This window comes from Sceloporus undulatus, chromosome 3 (assembly GCF_019175285.1).
Source record: "Sceloporus undulatus isolate JIND9_A2432 ecotype Alabama chromosome 3, SceUnd_v1.1, whole genome shotgun sequence".
In the NCBI taxonomy this organism is placed as follows: Eukaryota; Metazoa; Chordata; class Lepidosauria; order Squamata; family Phrynosomatidae; genus Sceloporus; species Sceloporus undulatus.
Window position 1 is genome coordinate 17,926,764 of NC_056524.1, and position 15,502 is coordinate 17,942,265.

At 39.2% G+C, this 15,502-nt stretch overlaps 2 protein-coding genes across 5 annotated transcripts in view; one reads left to right on the forward strand and one right to left on the reverse strand.

Annotated features, from left to right (window-relative positions):
* MRE11 (MRE11 homolog, double strand break repair nuclease) overlaps window positions 1–1,333 on the reverse strand; it is a 33,633-nt gene extending 32,300 nt beyond the window's left edge. For both annotated transcript variants that reach the window (XM_042458220.1, XM_042458219.1), the window contains exon 1: window positions 1,069–1,333. The gene's annotated coding sequence lies outside the window, so the exon portion shown is untranslated. The remainder of the gene's footprint in view (window positions 1–1,068) is intronic.
* On the forward strand, window positions 1,322–11,011 carry ANKRD49 (ankyrin repeat domain 49). Of its 3 annotated transcripts, none has more exons than XM_042458223.1 (4): window positions 1,322–1,368; window positions 2,838–2,953; window positions 9,137–9,548; window positions 10,365–11,011. In XM_042458223.1, exons 3-4 carry the CDS (start codon window positions 9,288–9,290, stop codon window positions 10,824–10,826), a joined length of 723 nt encoding a protein of 240 aa, XP_042314157.1. In that variant the 5' UTR covers window positions 1,322–1,368; window positions 2,838–2,953; window positions 9,137–9,287; the 3' UTR covers window positions 10,827–11,011. The 3 variants fall into 3 exon arrangements, with proteins under 3 accessions (XP_042314157.1, XP_042314156.1, XP_042314155.1); XM_042458222.1 differs by having other exon boundaries at window positions 1,360–1,603; window positions 2,823–2,953; XM_042458221.1 differs by having other exon boundaries at window positions 1,360–1,603.
* The last annotated feature ends 4,491 nt before the right edge of the window (window positions 11,012–15,502 follow it).

Genomic DNA, 15,502 nt, shown 5'->3' on the forward strand with positions numbered 1-15,502 from the left:
GTCTGAGCCAAAACAGTTATGCCTGCCGTGATTTTGTAGGTTCTTTGGCACTGCTTTCCTTTGCTTCATCATTGAGATCCTTTGTTTCATGCCCCTAAGTTTTACCTTTGGTTTATCCAAGGGTCATATCAAAACCCAAAACCTGCCCTCGATTTACACATGAGGTTGACTTATAGTATATAGAGTATATATGGTATATGTATTTATTATACCCTGCCTTCCTCTTGGTCCAGGACTCAAGGCGGCTAACAGAATTTAAAATAGTCCAAGCTGAAAAGCAGTACAAAACAATAAAAATACAGAGTTTAAACCAACAGTTAAAGGGTTTCAAAAACACTGTAGAAATCATAGTCTGACACTGCTTTTAAATACTGCAGCTCCATCCTATGGAATCGTGGGATTTGTAGTTTTTACAAGGCCTTCTCTGCCAGAGAGTGCTGGTGCCTCACAAAACTACAAGTCCCAGGATTCTGTGCGACGGAGCCATGGCAGTTAAAAGGGGTGTCAAACTGCATTATTCCTGCAGTGTGCACTGGATCCACTCTGCATCAGCACTGCAGAAATAATCCAGTATGACACCACTTTAACTGCCAAGGCTCAACGCTACGGAATCCTGGGGCTTGTGGTTTTGTGAGATAACTATCCTTCTCTGTCAGAGTGCTCTGGCGCCACAACAAACTACAAATCCCAGGAGTCTGTAAAACGGAGACATAGCAGTTGAGAATAGACCCACACTGGCGAAATAAATGCAGTCTGACACCACTTAAAGTGCCGTAGTCCCTTCCCCTGGAGTCCTGGGATTTGTAGTTTCATGAGGTCTGCCAAAAAAGGTGCCGGAGACTCACAGAACTACAAATCCCAGGACTCCGTAGGATCCAGCTACGCAAATCCAAGAAACGATGCAGTCTGACGCCACTTAAAGCGCTGCAGAGCCTCTTCCGGGGGGTTCCTAGGATTTGTGGTTCCGCAGGTTTTCCCCAAGATTCCACAGAATGGAGCCTTGGCCGTTAAAGCGATGTAAAACCGCATTATTCCAACAGTGCAGATGCATCCCTAGGTTGACATGACCTTTTTCCTTTTAAGTAAGACGACGTTTACAAGGGCGGCCAAGGAGCCCTCTGCCTCCGAAGCCCAGCCACCGAACTGGCTCAGTCTCTCCTTCACCGAGAAAAGACGCTTCATCCCACGTCGGGCCACGCCCCCTCCGGGCCCACGCGCCGCTCAGCTCTTCTCGCGAGACTTCCGCCCCAAATCCCGACACGAACCCGTTCCAAACTCCCACAGTGCTGCAAAGGGAGAGCCCCACTGCGCATGCGCAATAGAGTGCACGAAGCGGAGACTTGAGTCTTTTCGGCTACAGAGAGGGATGTAAGTCCGACTAGTGGGGTTCCGGGTTGGTCACTCCTTGACCCCGCCCACTACTCCCTTGTGGTTAGAGCAAGGAGGGGGCGGGGCTTAGCGGGGAACCCTCAGAGCAGGCAGGGCTCTCTACTCCACTCGTCCCCAGGGCTACATCCGGGTCTTCTGGGGAGGCGCAGGAGGGGGCGCGCGCCAGGTGGAGTAGAAGAGTTCTTAATGCGCCTGCGCAGGAGGAGCACGCAAGGTATGCAGCCTCTCCATACACCGGCCATATATCTATCTATCTATCTATCTATATATATGTACTATATTGTGCATAATACTATATGCATGCCTTGCAAATGATGCTATGTATAATACTATATATCTATATATGTATATAGTAGATATAATATATATGATACTGTATATGTGTGTGCGTATATATATATAATGCTATGCGTCTAATTTATATAAGGCTTCCAGTGTATCTAATGACTCTTGGAAACGAATGCCTCTGCTTTTAATGTAATATATATATACAGTAATACTGTCTATCGATATGAGATATAATATTGTCTCTGTGTTATGTATATATATATATGTGTGTGTGTGTGTATGTATATGTATATATATATATAAAATAGTCAGTGTATGCATTCTAAATTATTTATGTGTAATGCTATATGTCTAGTTTGTATATGGCTCCCAGTGTATGTAATATGCAACTGGCATTTGTGTGCATAATACTGACTCTTGAAACTAATGCCTCTATGTGTGTGTGTGTGTGTGTGTAATAGTGTGTGTGTGTGTATTACAATATATTTATATATAATGGTATAGGTCTAGTTTGTATATGGCTTCCAATGTATCTAATATGCCACTAGCACTTGTATTCCTAATAGTGACTCTTGGAAACTGATTCCTCTCCTCTTAAAAGATATAATACTCTGTGTGTGTGTGTATGTACACACACACACACACACACACACACACATATATATAATACTATATGTATATATAATACTATATACTAGTCTACAAAAACTCATGCTGCTAACCTCTGTGTTTCAGTTAGACCAGTGATGGCAAATGTTTTAGAGACTGTGTGCCCAAACTGCAACCCAAAACCCACTTGTTTATTGCAAAGTGCCCTGTCCTTCTGACTTTCTAGTAACAAACTCTGGCGAACTCTGTGCTGATGGTGTGTGTGCCCACAGAGAGGGCTCTGAGTGTCACATCTGGCACTTGTGCCATAGGTTCGCCACCACTGAGTTAGACTCAAAAGGGCTACAAGATCTCTCTACATACTGATTCTACAGAATAACACGGCTATATCTTTGAATTCTCTCATTGTGTGTGTGTGTATTACAATATATTTGTACTGTATATAATGCTATATGTCTAGTTTCTATATGGCTTCCAGTGTATCTAATATGCCACCAACATTTGTGTACATAATAATGACTCTTGGAAACTGATAGTTCTGCTCTCCCAAGGAGACCCAGAGGAATCATTTGCAGATGATGCTGCAGCACCAATATGAGAAGAAAGGGAAGACCACAACCCAAAGCCCTTTGTAGGAGACCTTGGAGCTGCTATTGTTACTGTTCAGGTAAGGCTTGAGAACCAACATGGTATAGTGGTTTGAGGGTTGGAACTAGAACTCTGGAGACCAGGTTTTGAATCCCAGCTTGGCCATGGGAACCCACTGGGTGACCCTGGGCAAGTCACACACTCAGAGGATGGCATGGCAAAACCCCTCTGAATAAACTTGCTAAGAAAACCCCATGATAGGCTCACCTTAGGGTCTCCATAAGTCTGAAACTACTTGAAGGCACACAACAACAACAAGTTGTGTACATCCTAGAGTTCTATACATGTGTGTGTGTGTATATATATATATATATGTGTGTATGTATGTATGTATGATCTATTTGGAATAGCGGTTTATAAATAAAACGTATTATATTATTATTATTATTATTATTATTATTATTATTATTATAAAATCTCTAGCCCAGTCATGTCTGTCTTTATCTGAAGCCCTACTGAGTTCAGTAGGAGTTTGTTGTTGTTAACGGCCCTCGAGTCGACTTCAGCTCATGGTGAACTGTGGATGAGACTCCTCCAAGACCCCTGTCAACCTGCTCAGATCCTGCAGGCCCAGGCCCATGACCTCCCTGACCGGGTATAACCATCTGGCATGTGGTCTTCCTCTCTTTCTATTGCCATCCACCCTTCCTAGCATCATTCCCTTTTTTAATTGTTCATTTTTTCCCCATGATGGCCTAAAGTGCAACAACCTCACTTTGATAATCTAGGGATAGTTTGGGCTTTGCCTGTTTTAGAACCCATTTGTTTGTCTTCTTGGCTGTCCATGATATCCTCAGCACTCTTTTCCAGCACCACATCTCAAATGAGTTGACTGTCTTCTTTTTTTTCTTCTTGTCTGTTTTATTTTTTTACTGTACAGCTCTCGTATCAGTACATGGTGATGGGGAATACAGTGGCTTGGACAATTCTAACTTTTGTGCTCAGTTGTATATCTTTACTGTTTAGGATCGTATCTAGTTCTTTCCTAGCTACCCTTTCCAATTCTAGTCTTCTTCTGATTTCTTGACTGCAGTCTCAATTATTCCTGAGTAATATTATAAATAATATAATTAATACTATAATTAATACTATAAATCCTTCATAGTATTGGGAATGGTTTCCAATGGGAAAGGGGGTCAGGAAAGGCTGATCACCCTAACTTTATGCAAAGGGATTTTGTAGCACCTTTGGGACTAACTGAAAGAAAGAAGCTATGATACCACTGTCTTTCTTTCATTTAGTCTCAAAGGGGCTAAAAGATATCTTTGCATACGATTTTCCAGACGAACATTGCTGTGCCTTTGAATATTACTCTATCTATTTAATGTGTATGCTGAGAACAATCATGTATTTATTTAATTTCTATGCCGCCTTTCTCCCAGAAAGGGACCCAAGGTGGCTTACAAATAAAACACTTAAAATGTAATCCAAAAAAATAATTAAAACATCACATAAAAACAATATAAAATTACAAACATTAAAATCCCAATAAAACCATGATACCCACCCCATATAACAAACACCCAATATAAAAAAGCCATCCCATGATTACATATTAAAAGCCTGCTTGAATAAAACTGTTTTTGCTTGCTGACAGAAGGCAAGCAGGGAGGGGGCCAGCCTTGCTTCCCATGGAAAAGTATTCCAGAGAGTGGGAGCAGCTACTGAGAAGACTCTCTTGTGTCCTCACCAGATGAGCCTGTGATGGTGGTGGGACCGAAAGAAAGCCTTCTGACGATCCTAGGGCTATGGTAGGTTCATACGAAAATCATACGAAAAGCAGGATTGGAATCAGAGGAGAAAGATGTGGAAAATGAAGGAGCATAGACAATCTAAGATACACAGATGACACCATAATACTAGCAGAAAATATCAGAGATATGGAAAGATTATTGAAAAAATCAAGGCAGGAGGTGCAAAGGCAAGTTTACAGCTGAACATCAAGAAAACAAAAATTACAATCACTGACGATCTATTTAACATTAAGGTAGACAATGAAGAGATGAAAAGAGTTCAAAATTTTTTCATATTCGGGCTCAATCAGAGCAGAGAATGCAGTCAAGGAATCAGAAGAAGACTAGGACTTGGAAGGGCAGCTATGAAGGAACTAGACAAGATCCTGAATTGTAAAGATACGACATTAAATACCAAAGCTGGGATTGTCCATGCTATTGTATTTCCCATTTTTATGTATGGTTGTGAAAGTTGGACAGTGAAGAAAACTGCTAGGGAAAAAATCAACTCATTTCAGATGTTGTGCTGGAGAAGAGAATACTGTGGGCTACTCAAGACCAATGGATGTGTCCTAGAGCAGATCAGGCCTGAACCCTCCCTAGGAACAAGAATCACTAAACTGAGGTGGTCATATTTTGGCCATATCTTGAGAAAAAAGGACTCACTAGGAAAGACTATAATGCTTGGTAAAGTGGAGCTCAATAGGAAAAGAGGAAGACCACATTCAAGGTGGATAGACTCAATCAGAGAAGCCACGACCATGGATCTGCAGGAGCTCAGCACGGCAGTTGAGGATAGGGTGACTTGGAGGTCTGTCATAGAGTTGCCATGGGTCGAAGTTGACTCAAAGGCAATTAACAGTAAAAACCCCTTGTGGATGTCCCTTTGACTTTTAGGAGTTCATCCCAAAGCTATTGATCCTTCTTGCTTAGTGTAGTCTACTTTAATTTATAGTGCCTCTCCAGGTTTTCACATAGGTCTTTCCTAGCCATATCTGGAGAAGGCAGAGGTTGAACCTGGAATCTTATGCCTGTAAAGCATGTTTTTTTGTGACACCCCTCTACAGGTGCACATGTAGAGCACAGGTAATAAGACAGATGGTGGTTGTCATGCCTCCAGAGCATCTTTGATGCTCTTGAGACATATATTTAGTTGAGATTATATTAGCTTTTCTATGTATTAGTTTAGAAGGGAAAATAGAGATGTACAGCTTTAAGAAAGACAAGGATTGTGGGAAATCCCAGGGTCTCTTACTGTCTCCCTCTAGTTATTTTTAGTGTGTAGTAAGATTTCAGCCAAGTCAGACCTGGAGAGAGTATTTTCCTTTGACAAAAAGATAAGTCCACAAAAGAAGAAAGATAGTCCTCAAAAGAAGAAAGATAGAATCCACCAAGAAGAGAGAGTAAGGTATTTAGGAAGGACTATTGAGAGAAGAAATCAGTTTCATGTTTTTGTGTTATAACCAGTAAAGCTTTTGAAACTTAAGAAATTTGTGGACAAGACTTTTGTTCTGGCTGTGATCCCAAGAGCCAGAGGCCTTACTACACCCAAAGTCCATAGTATTGCTCTTGGGACAAAACAGTGGTGGTTCGTACCAGGTTGAACCAACTAGTTCAGCACTGTCTATACTGATTGAAAAGAGCAATCCAGGTTTTCAGTGGAATGCTTTTAGAGATCTAGTTCAAGATGACAGAAACTGAATCTGGTACCTTTTGTAATACGCTTTGTGTACACTGCTACAGAGTTACAGCTTTTTCTCAAAATATTTATAAGATGAGGAGGAATTATGTTGAAGAATCAGTAATAGTAATTTCATCAGAAATTCAGAGTCTACTTGAGTATTGGGGGTCTTTTTTAAACAGAATGTTGGGAACTCTCCAGGGTTTTAGGCAGAAGCCTTTCCAAACCCCATGTGGAGATGCTGAGAACAGAACCAGAGACTTTTTGCATGCTGAACATGTTCTCTTTCACTTAGTTATGTAACAACACACCAGGTGCTATTGTTCTTTTACTGTTGCTACATTTATTGTTATTGATCATGAATTTTAACTGAAAAGCTATGGTAGGATGCTGTTAGTTGGTTACAGTGAACATATAACCCCCTTGTTTCAACAGTTTCACTGATTATTAGTTCATTGCTTAGCACAATTCAGAGTGCTGATTGTGATGTAGAAAACCCTATAAGGCTTGGGTGTAGACTGTCTAAAAGACAGTATTTTTGTGCAAGGGAAATATCTCCCTGCATGATGTCTAAGACCTTTGAGGAAAGGCTCTTTCTTGGTCCCAACATGTCACACACACACCTGGTGAGGGCCTATGATAGAACCTTCTTTGTGGTTTATTCCAGGCTATGGACTCCTCTTCCACAGGAGACTAGGCTGGTCCCTTCTGCTCTCCTTCCAGAAGCAAAATAAGACTTTTTAAAAAATATAAACAGTGTTTGGCAATTAATTAGTTGTGCAGAACAATATTTTAATGGTGTCTATTTGTATTGGGGGTTTTTCCATTATTGTTACTGTTTTTCAGTTCTACTTTGTTTTAACTTTTGCTGTGAACAACCTTATGTCCCATGTTGAGAGAAAAGCATAATATAAATTAAATAAAAATACAGTGTTTTCCCTGAACAATGACAATCCAAAGTTACACTGCTTTTCAATGTAGGGATGGAATAGGGCATGGAAGTGGGAGTCTCCTGATTTCTCTATATTATGGCTGGGGTGAGAAGACTTTGGACTTGCAGAAACTAGTATACTTTCGACTTCACATAGAAACTGGTATACTTTCACTAGAATACTGAGTGTGCTTTCTTTTTTCTTATTCTTTCTTCCACATCTCCTGTGTTATTGCTACATTTTAATCTTGCCCATCTTTTCAAAGAATCCAGGACAGTATAGAAATCTCCCACCCTATCCAGTATCCACTTGAATTTCATATCCACTCTGTTAGGTTAGGCTAGAGGTAGGCAATTCATGACCCTCCATATGTTGTTGGATCACAAATCCCTACAGTCCTAATTACTGTCTTTTTTGGGGTTGGTAGAAGCTGCAATCCTACCAAGTATACTAGTCCAGCAACTTATGCTTGCTGCTGGATACCTTGCCTAAGATGAGGCTAAAAGATAGTGCCCAAGACTACCAAAAGATTTTCACCCTTTGACTTCTTAGTCCATTTCTAACCCAGTATACCATGTTGTTTCTCACTGGCTCTTTTAACACTGAGCTTATGAAAATTATACAGATGAAATTTATCTTCCCTCTTCCTCCATAGAAGGAAAAACATCACCAGCTATATTTTGGCATGTCAGATATCTGCTGGAATCAGAGACCAGTGAAAAGTTGATAATACAATTCTGGTGGTATTTGCCTTTAGTTATGCTCTTTCTCTCCCAACATGTAATCTTACGGTGAGGGTTATTTGGTCTTATCAATTAGTGTCACTTGTCACTTATTCTAAAGTGTAATGTGTTTTGAATTATTTTTCTCCCACCTGCCCTTTTTGCAGGAAAGGTACTATTGATCTGTTGCACTCTTTTCACATTTTGGCAAAGTCATATTCTTTCTAGAAAGCAACTTTTTGTTTCTTATGATGATACTTTTCTTACTAATTTGGCATGGGATGTGGCAACTAAAGTTAACTTACACTTTTTCAGAATACTGAGTTTAAAAGAAAGGGTCGATGTTCACTTCACAGTCATCTCTCAAACCAGATTTTACATTTCTTCAAAACCTACCACAGCACTTTGGCCAAACCCAGAAGCAAGGCAGAATTAGGAAGCTTGACTGGCAATTTTACCAAGATTTGACCATTCTTTGAATCAGAACCTACAAAGGCCAGTACAGCAGCATGAAAAGTCAGTAGACAAGGGGAGAACGTCATATTGGTTTCAGTATATTTTTGGTACAGTTTGGTTCTAGAAGTCTTCAGATCAGCCTATAAGAAAAATCAGCACATTCATTTCAGAGGTGTTTGTTTAGGTCTTACCACTCACCATGCTGGCTGGGTTATTTTGGTTATTGTTGTCCAAACAACTTTTGCAAGCTCTGTCTCCTTGTTTTCTGTCTTGGGGTTATAGACAGTATTTTAATTGTTTTATGTTATAGTAATACCTCTTCGTAAATAATCCCATGTTTCAAAAAAGAGTGGGACATAAATCAATCAGTAGTAATAATATTTGGGGAGTTAATAGGCTGAGATGAGAGGTAATAGCCACAATATTTCCACATTCTTCAGTACAGTAGTTGAGAGACTAATTGAAATGACTATGTGTAATACAAGAAAAAATGTTTTATTTTTCATTTCATTTTAGCTTTTGTAGGACATGTAAGGCTCTTACATTAGCCAAACCAGAGAAAGAGAGACTAATTTACTCCTTTTTTAAGAAGCTTTAGTACCCATGTTTTTCTACCAAACTTTTCTCTTCTTTTAATCTAGTTGGGTATTAATCTGTTCTCACCTTTCTTCCTCACAGGTTCTCATGATGTTGCGATGCTGCTCTTCATTAGCTGCTGTTAGCAGTTTTGTGTGTGTTTGAACTCCACTAGAGAAAAGAGATTGAAATGAGCTAGAGAAAGTGGACATAACTTTGCTGTATTAGGCACCTGAATACTTATGTCTGCAAAATGAATGAAGGTGACAAATCTTCTGACAAGAACACAGAGGAGGAAGCAAAAGATTTTAAAGACTTTCCTGAGAGCTTTAACCAGCTTGAATTGTTAGAAACCCATAGACATCTAATTCCCACAGGAACACAGAGTCTCTGGTCCGGAGATTCTGACGAAGAAGACCAGGAAGAGAAAACAGAGGAATGGTACCAAGCTCAGGAGAAAAAACTGGAAAGCAACCCTGATAAACTTCTGCTTTGGGCAGCTGAAAAAAATAGGGTAAGATGTTGATAACTGTTGTTAAGTTAAAACAGTAATTCAGGCTGTTTTATGTGATATAGTGTAGAACAGGAATACCTACAATTCTCACAGTCCATTATCTTTGGCTATCTAGGCTAGGATTTCTGGGATTTGAGCTCCCAAACATATGGAAGACTAAAGGTTGCACACCCTCTGACCTTGAAAAATTATGTTGGAAGTTTTATAAAAATAAAAATTTTAAAAAATATATGTTGGAAGTAGAGTTAATGGTGAAACAGTAGATTCAATGCTTTGAGCCCATCAGTGTTCAAATTAATCTCCAAAACAACTAGAGCAATGCTACTTTTGAATGTTATGCACAGAAACCAAGAGTAATAAAACTTTGGCTTTGTGTCTTCTGAGCACCACAATAAAAACAATATTGGTAATTGCTTTTTTAAAAAGGTTTTAATATAAGCCTTGTTCTTAGACTGGGGAAAGCAAAGGTGTTGTAATGTTCAGTGTGTCAAATCAGGGTTGCAGAAGACCGGCTTCATTTCCCCATTCAGCTCTGAAACTTGCTGGGTAACCTTAAGCAATTGCTATATGTCTCAGAAAAAACTTAACCTAGTTCATAGTATTGTAAAGATAAAAATGGGCCAGTGTGTATATTGCCTTCAGTTCCAAGAGGAAAGGTGGGTTAAATATAATAAACTGCTTAAACTGGGAAGAGATAAACACAGGCAATAAACAGTGAACCTTATATGCAAGCAAGGTTTTGGGGTAAAGCATTAATAAGAAACTCATCGATGTACTTACCATAAAGCAGTGTGTTTGTCTCTCCAATCCTGACAGCTTAATACAGTACAAAGGCTCCTGTCTCAGAATCTTGCTCCAGTCAATGTCCAGGATGAAGACCAATATACCCCTCTCCACCGCGCTGCCTATAATGGACACTTGGAAATCGTACGTGAGCTGATTGCCCATGGTGCTGATGTTCATGCGTTGACAGTGGACAGTTGGACCCCACTGCATAGTGCCTGTAAGTGGAATAACACAAAGATAGCATCATTCTTGCTTCAGCATGGTGCAGATATTAATGCTCAGACCAATGGTTTGCTGACACCGCTGCACCTTGCAGCAGGAAACAGGGAAAGCAAGGAAACTCTTGAACTCTTGCTCATGAATCGCTATTTAAAGCCACATCTTAAAAACAACTTGGATGAAACAGCATATGATATTGCTCGAAGGACTGATATATATCACTACCTGTTTGAAATTGTTGAAAATTGCACAAATTCAGTGTCAGATTCTTAGAAATTATGAACATTTGAATGTTGGAAACACTGTCTGCGCCTTTGTAAAAACACTTTGTAACTGTACTCAAATTTGGTGCTTTCAACCCCACCACTTTGCCATAGCTTTACTCTGTGAGATGTTGAAATGACATCTCATTTTGTTAAAATGCCATTATTTTTATAATATAAACCATACTACTCTTATACTTGTGAAACATTTCCATTTTTACTTGAAAAGTTTGGAGGAATCCTCAGTATAATGGTTTTTGGTTTTTTTACACTCACCCACTTAACAGGATGGGAATATTCCCGTAAGCCATTTCTCGAAAAGGCATGGAATTGCCCACATGGAGAGGTGAAACTACTTCAAAAACTGGCTGCTGCTTTTTAAATTGTTGAAGAACTAATGAGTTCTAATTGATGGCAACCTTGAGCAGAAAAAGAACAGTAGAGACAAACTTCCAAAATACAGTCTCCAGGTAGTATTAAGATTAGCACCCACCAATCAACAGACGACAATAACATCGTCTCAGCTGTTAAAACATAACCAAGATAAGGATAGTAGTACAATGGGATCATCAGATATCAATGGCATTCTCCAATGCAATACAGTATATCCAGTCTTGGATTACCTGCCTACCTTCAAAATATACAACTTTTGTGCTGCCAGTTTTTGATTTTTTAAAAATGTCTCAACATGAATGCTTATACTTGGAAATATTATGCAGGATCTATTTAAGGTGAGTCCATTATTAGAGTTCTATAATCCACTAGTGGCTTCAGTTTTTTAAATTTAGGTGGATTTCTTATGTACCATTGCCACAGGTAGGCATTTTATAGTCATAGTATTTAGAAAATAATTCCAGAAGCACAAAATTGCAGAATTGAAGTAATCCAAAGACGTGGATGCTGTCACAGTCTAAGAGTATGAACCTGAGGTCATACATATGTGGCTTCGTGAAATTCTCATATACAGAAGTGAATTTTGGAAACCATTGCACGTGATTCATCAACATAAGCAGCCTGTTGCTATACCTATTGGTTTACCACTTCTGAAGAAACGTTGGGCTTGTTCACATAATACATTTAACATAACTGCGGTTCAAAAAATCATTTATACAAAGTCTGTCTGAGAAAATCTATACATATTTTCCCATGTCATTTGGAAAGTTTGTACCAGGCAGAATTTAGATGCAAACATGATCATCTACATGTAGGGCAGCCTTTCTCAAATAGTGGGGCGGGCCCCCCAGGGGGGGCGCGAGGCTCTGTTATGCAGAGGTGTACTTATAACAATTTTATAGACAAATGATACTATTTACAGTCGCGCGGGGGGTGCGAAATGTTTTCTTCTTCCTAGGGGGGGCATGACAGAAAATAATTGAGAAGCACTGATGTAGGGTAATGGCATACATGCCTGTTCCTGTATAGTTAGACATTCAGAATGTGCTGAGTATGGAACTACAATTGCAGAAGTGAGTCTTAATGCCTGCAGAGATGATGAAACCAGGATCATTGTGTACTGTGCTGCAGCTCAAATGTGTTATATACACTTTGTTCACTGCTTTGAGCTTCTTGTGTAAACCAGGACTACGTTAAACATAAATCCCACTAAAATGGGATTGTTCAGCGTGGTCCAGTATAATGCTGCTTCATTACAATAGATTAAAGTGGACAACTTGTGGCCCTGCAAATGTCAGTCCTAGCCAGCATAGCCAACAGCATGGAGTGGTGGGAGTACCAACAACAATATCTGCAAGATAACAAGTTAACCATCCCTGAAACAGACTTAGAATCATTCCTCCTGTTTACTGTAGCTTGGAGGCTACAACATTCCAGAACTATAAACTAAAACTCATTGAGGTCTGAGTACACTGGAACTTTAAATACACCGGAACGTGGGTTGTGTCCTAAGCCACTAATAATATGATCAGAGATTCCTGTTCTAATTTGTACTTAAAAGCATGAAAATCATTTGAAGTCAGTGGAACTTTCTTGAATGTAAATGTGGTGATCTGTGAAGTATTACAGTGTGGTCCATAAACCTCTTAAATTGGCATACCTAAGTTTACTACTATGTGGTTTTGTTTACTTATCAGCAGTCTTTGCTTCTATAAAAATATTTATTTATATGTGTTACAGTCTTGGTAAAAACAGTAAAATACTATTTTTTTAACCATATTATTAGAAGTTAATAATTTAAATAAGAAAATAATAACCAATTTCAATGGGTCGTAATTTATTAATGAAATCCTCAGCATAAGGCTGAACATAATGAACATAATGCCTTTTAAGCATTAATCTACCAACTTAAGTGGCTGGCAGATTACTGTCTTAAGGTCATACAACAAATTTAAACCAGCTTTAACTGTCACAGTGTCCTCCCAAATGAACACCGAGAATTGTAGTTTTGCAAACACACTGAAGCTTCCTCACAAAAATTACTTTGCTGTACTGCAGAATATATAGCAAGAATAAAGTTCCCAGGATACCTTGGTTGGGGGCCATGAAAAGGAAGCAGCTTGGTCACTATTTGGAATGTGTAGTGCAGAGATAGTGAAAACTAGCAAAGATGTACTGCAGAACTGGGACAAAGCACAATGCTTTAGATGGTGAAAGGAGGCTTAACTAGTAACCAGCAGTGAAGAATGCTGGAAGATGATGTCCAACAAAATCTGGAGGCACATTTTGGGTTAGGCAATCCATTTTTAAAAGCTATAAAGCACTGGTGCATTGTTATGGAGGAAAAATTAGTATTATTGTATGAAATGACAAACAGATGCAGTCAAAATTCACTTCAAAGTGTGTTAATCCTTTGTGAGATACATGTTCACTTTTGAAAGCTGCATGAAAAGTGAAACTGAATGTAACTGAACGTATACAGGTAAAACTTGAAAAAAAGTATACTGTAATTCTGCTGTGAGTCTTATTTAAAAATAAAATATTTAACACACTGTAATTTGATCGGGTCTTCTATTGCAACACATCTCTGGGATGAGATAAGAGCCATACTCAGTATGCAAATGGGGGCTTCAGACATTCTTAAACTGTGTTTTAAGCCACCTTGGGCTTACTCTCAGTTTTTATTCGTAGCTATGCCAAAGTACAGAACTATTTCAGTGTCTACAGCAGGGGTAGGCAACCATTTTGAGCCGGGGGCCGGGTTGCTGTCCCTCAGACAACTGGGGGGCCGAAGCCAAAAAATAAATAATTAAATATTTTTTAAAGAATTTAAATAAATAAATAAACTAGGACAAATGTAGGACAACATTTTCAAATGGTGGACACTTATTTTAAAAAAGTGGAGGACACGCAAAAAAATTTGCTGATTTTTTAAAAAAATGTTAATATAAATGCATGTTTCTGAGGCGTCTATAGACAATTGCCCCCCTTGCCCCTGCGCACGAGAGGCCAAGGGCCCCAGCGGCAATCGGTGGCAGGAGTGGGCTGGGGCCAATCCCAAGGCCTCACCGGGCCGCATCCGGGCCGCAGGCCGCAGGTTGCCTACCCCTGGTCTACATCATCCACTTTAATTTACATGAATAATCTGTGGCCATTTGTCTTATCTCAATGTTCAGCTGTAACGCTGCTTTTGCACTTGGTGCTATATCTGTAGTCTTTGCTATTTTCTGCTTGTAATGTTATGTTGCATGAATACCTGCAATTATTAGTGATGCTTCCCTCACTTTTCATGCCTCCTTCCTCTTGTGTCAAATCCCACTTTCAGTATATGTTCTGCATATGAATTAAACAGAGAGCATGATCTTGTCCGACATCCCTGCCAAATGGAAACCATTCTGTTTCTCTGTGTTCTGTCATGTCAGTCAGAACAAACATTTGGTGGCACATCCATTTCTTTTAGACAAAATCGTTTTTTCATGATTTACACAAAAAGTTTGCTTTAATTTATAAAGTCTGCAGAAGAAACCAGAGATGCTTCTCTATATTGAGGTATTGTTCACATTTTTCTTTTTGTCTTGTAAATGGTATGAGTTTCAGCTTCAGAAATTTCTGATATTGAGCTTCCAATAGGTATATTCAAGTCACAGGCAGTGTACAAATGTAATAATTATTTAATATGATGCTATATATTATGTATTAATGTGTTCTCTTTCTATTATTTTATATAGACCCTGAACAAGGGCATTGAGAGTATATACAGGCCAAAACATGTTGGGTTTTTTACTAATAAAAATACCCATCAATTGAGCAGTTTGAGATATGTCTCTGGTTCCTTCTGCGGATGTTATTGAGTGCTCCCAATCTATAATCACACCTGATTTTTTTCTGAAATTCTTTTATGCACTCCACTAATCAATGCACATTTGCAATATGATCTGAATGGTCTTTCCCATGTTCAGTTAGATTTTGACACAGCCTGGTGGCCCTCCAGATACAGGCCAAATTTCAAAAGCAGTTTATCATTCTGGGAATTTAATTGAATGCAGATACCTGATTACAGTATATAGTGGTGTATTTTGTGGGGAAACAACATCATTTGTATCTTAGACCTCAAATTCCTACAATCTTGGTAAACCTAAAACTACCCAAGAATTGTAGGGATGGTATGGAAGATTTATTGAAATAAACTCCTCTACCGACAGCTGCTTCAGACAGGGAACTGAGGGATATTACAGCCAGAGCTTTTCCTGCAGGGTGCCTGAACCAGCAACCCCATTTGGCCTTAATGGGTAG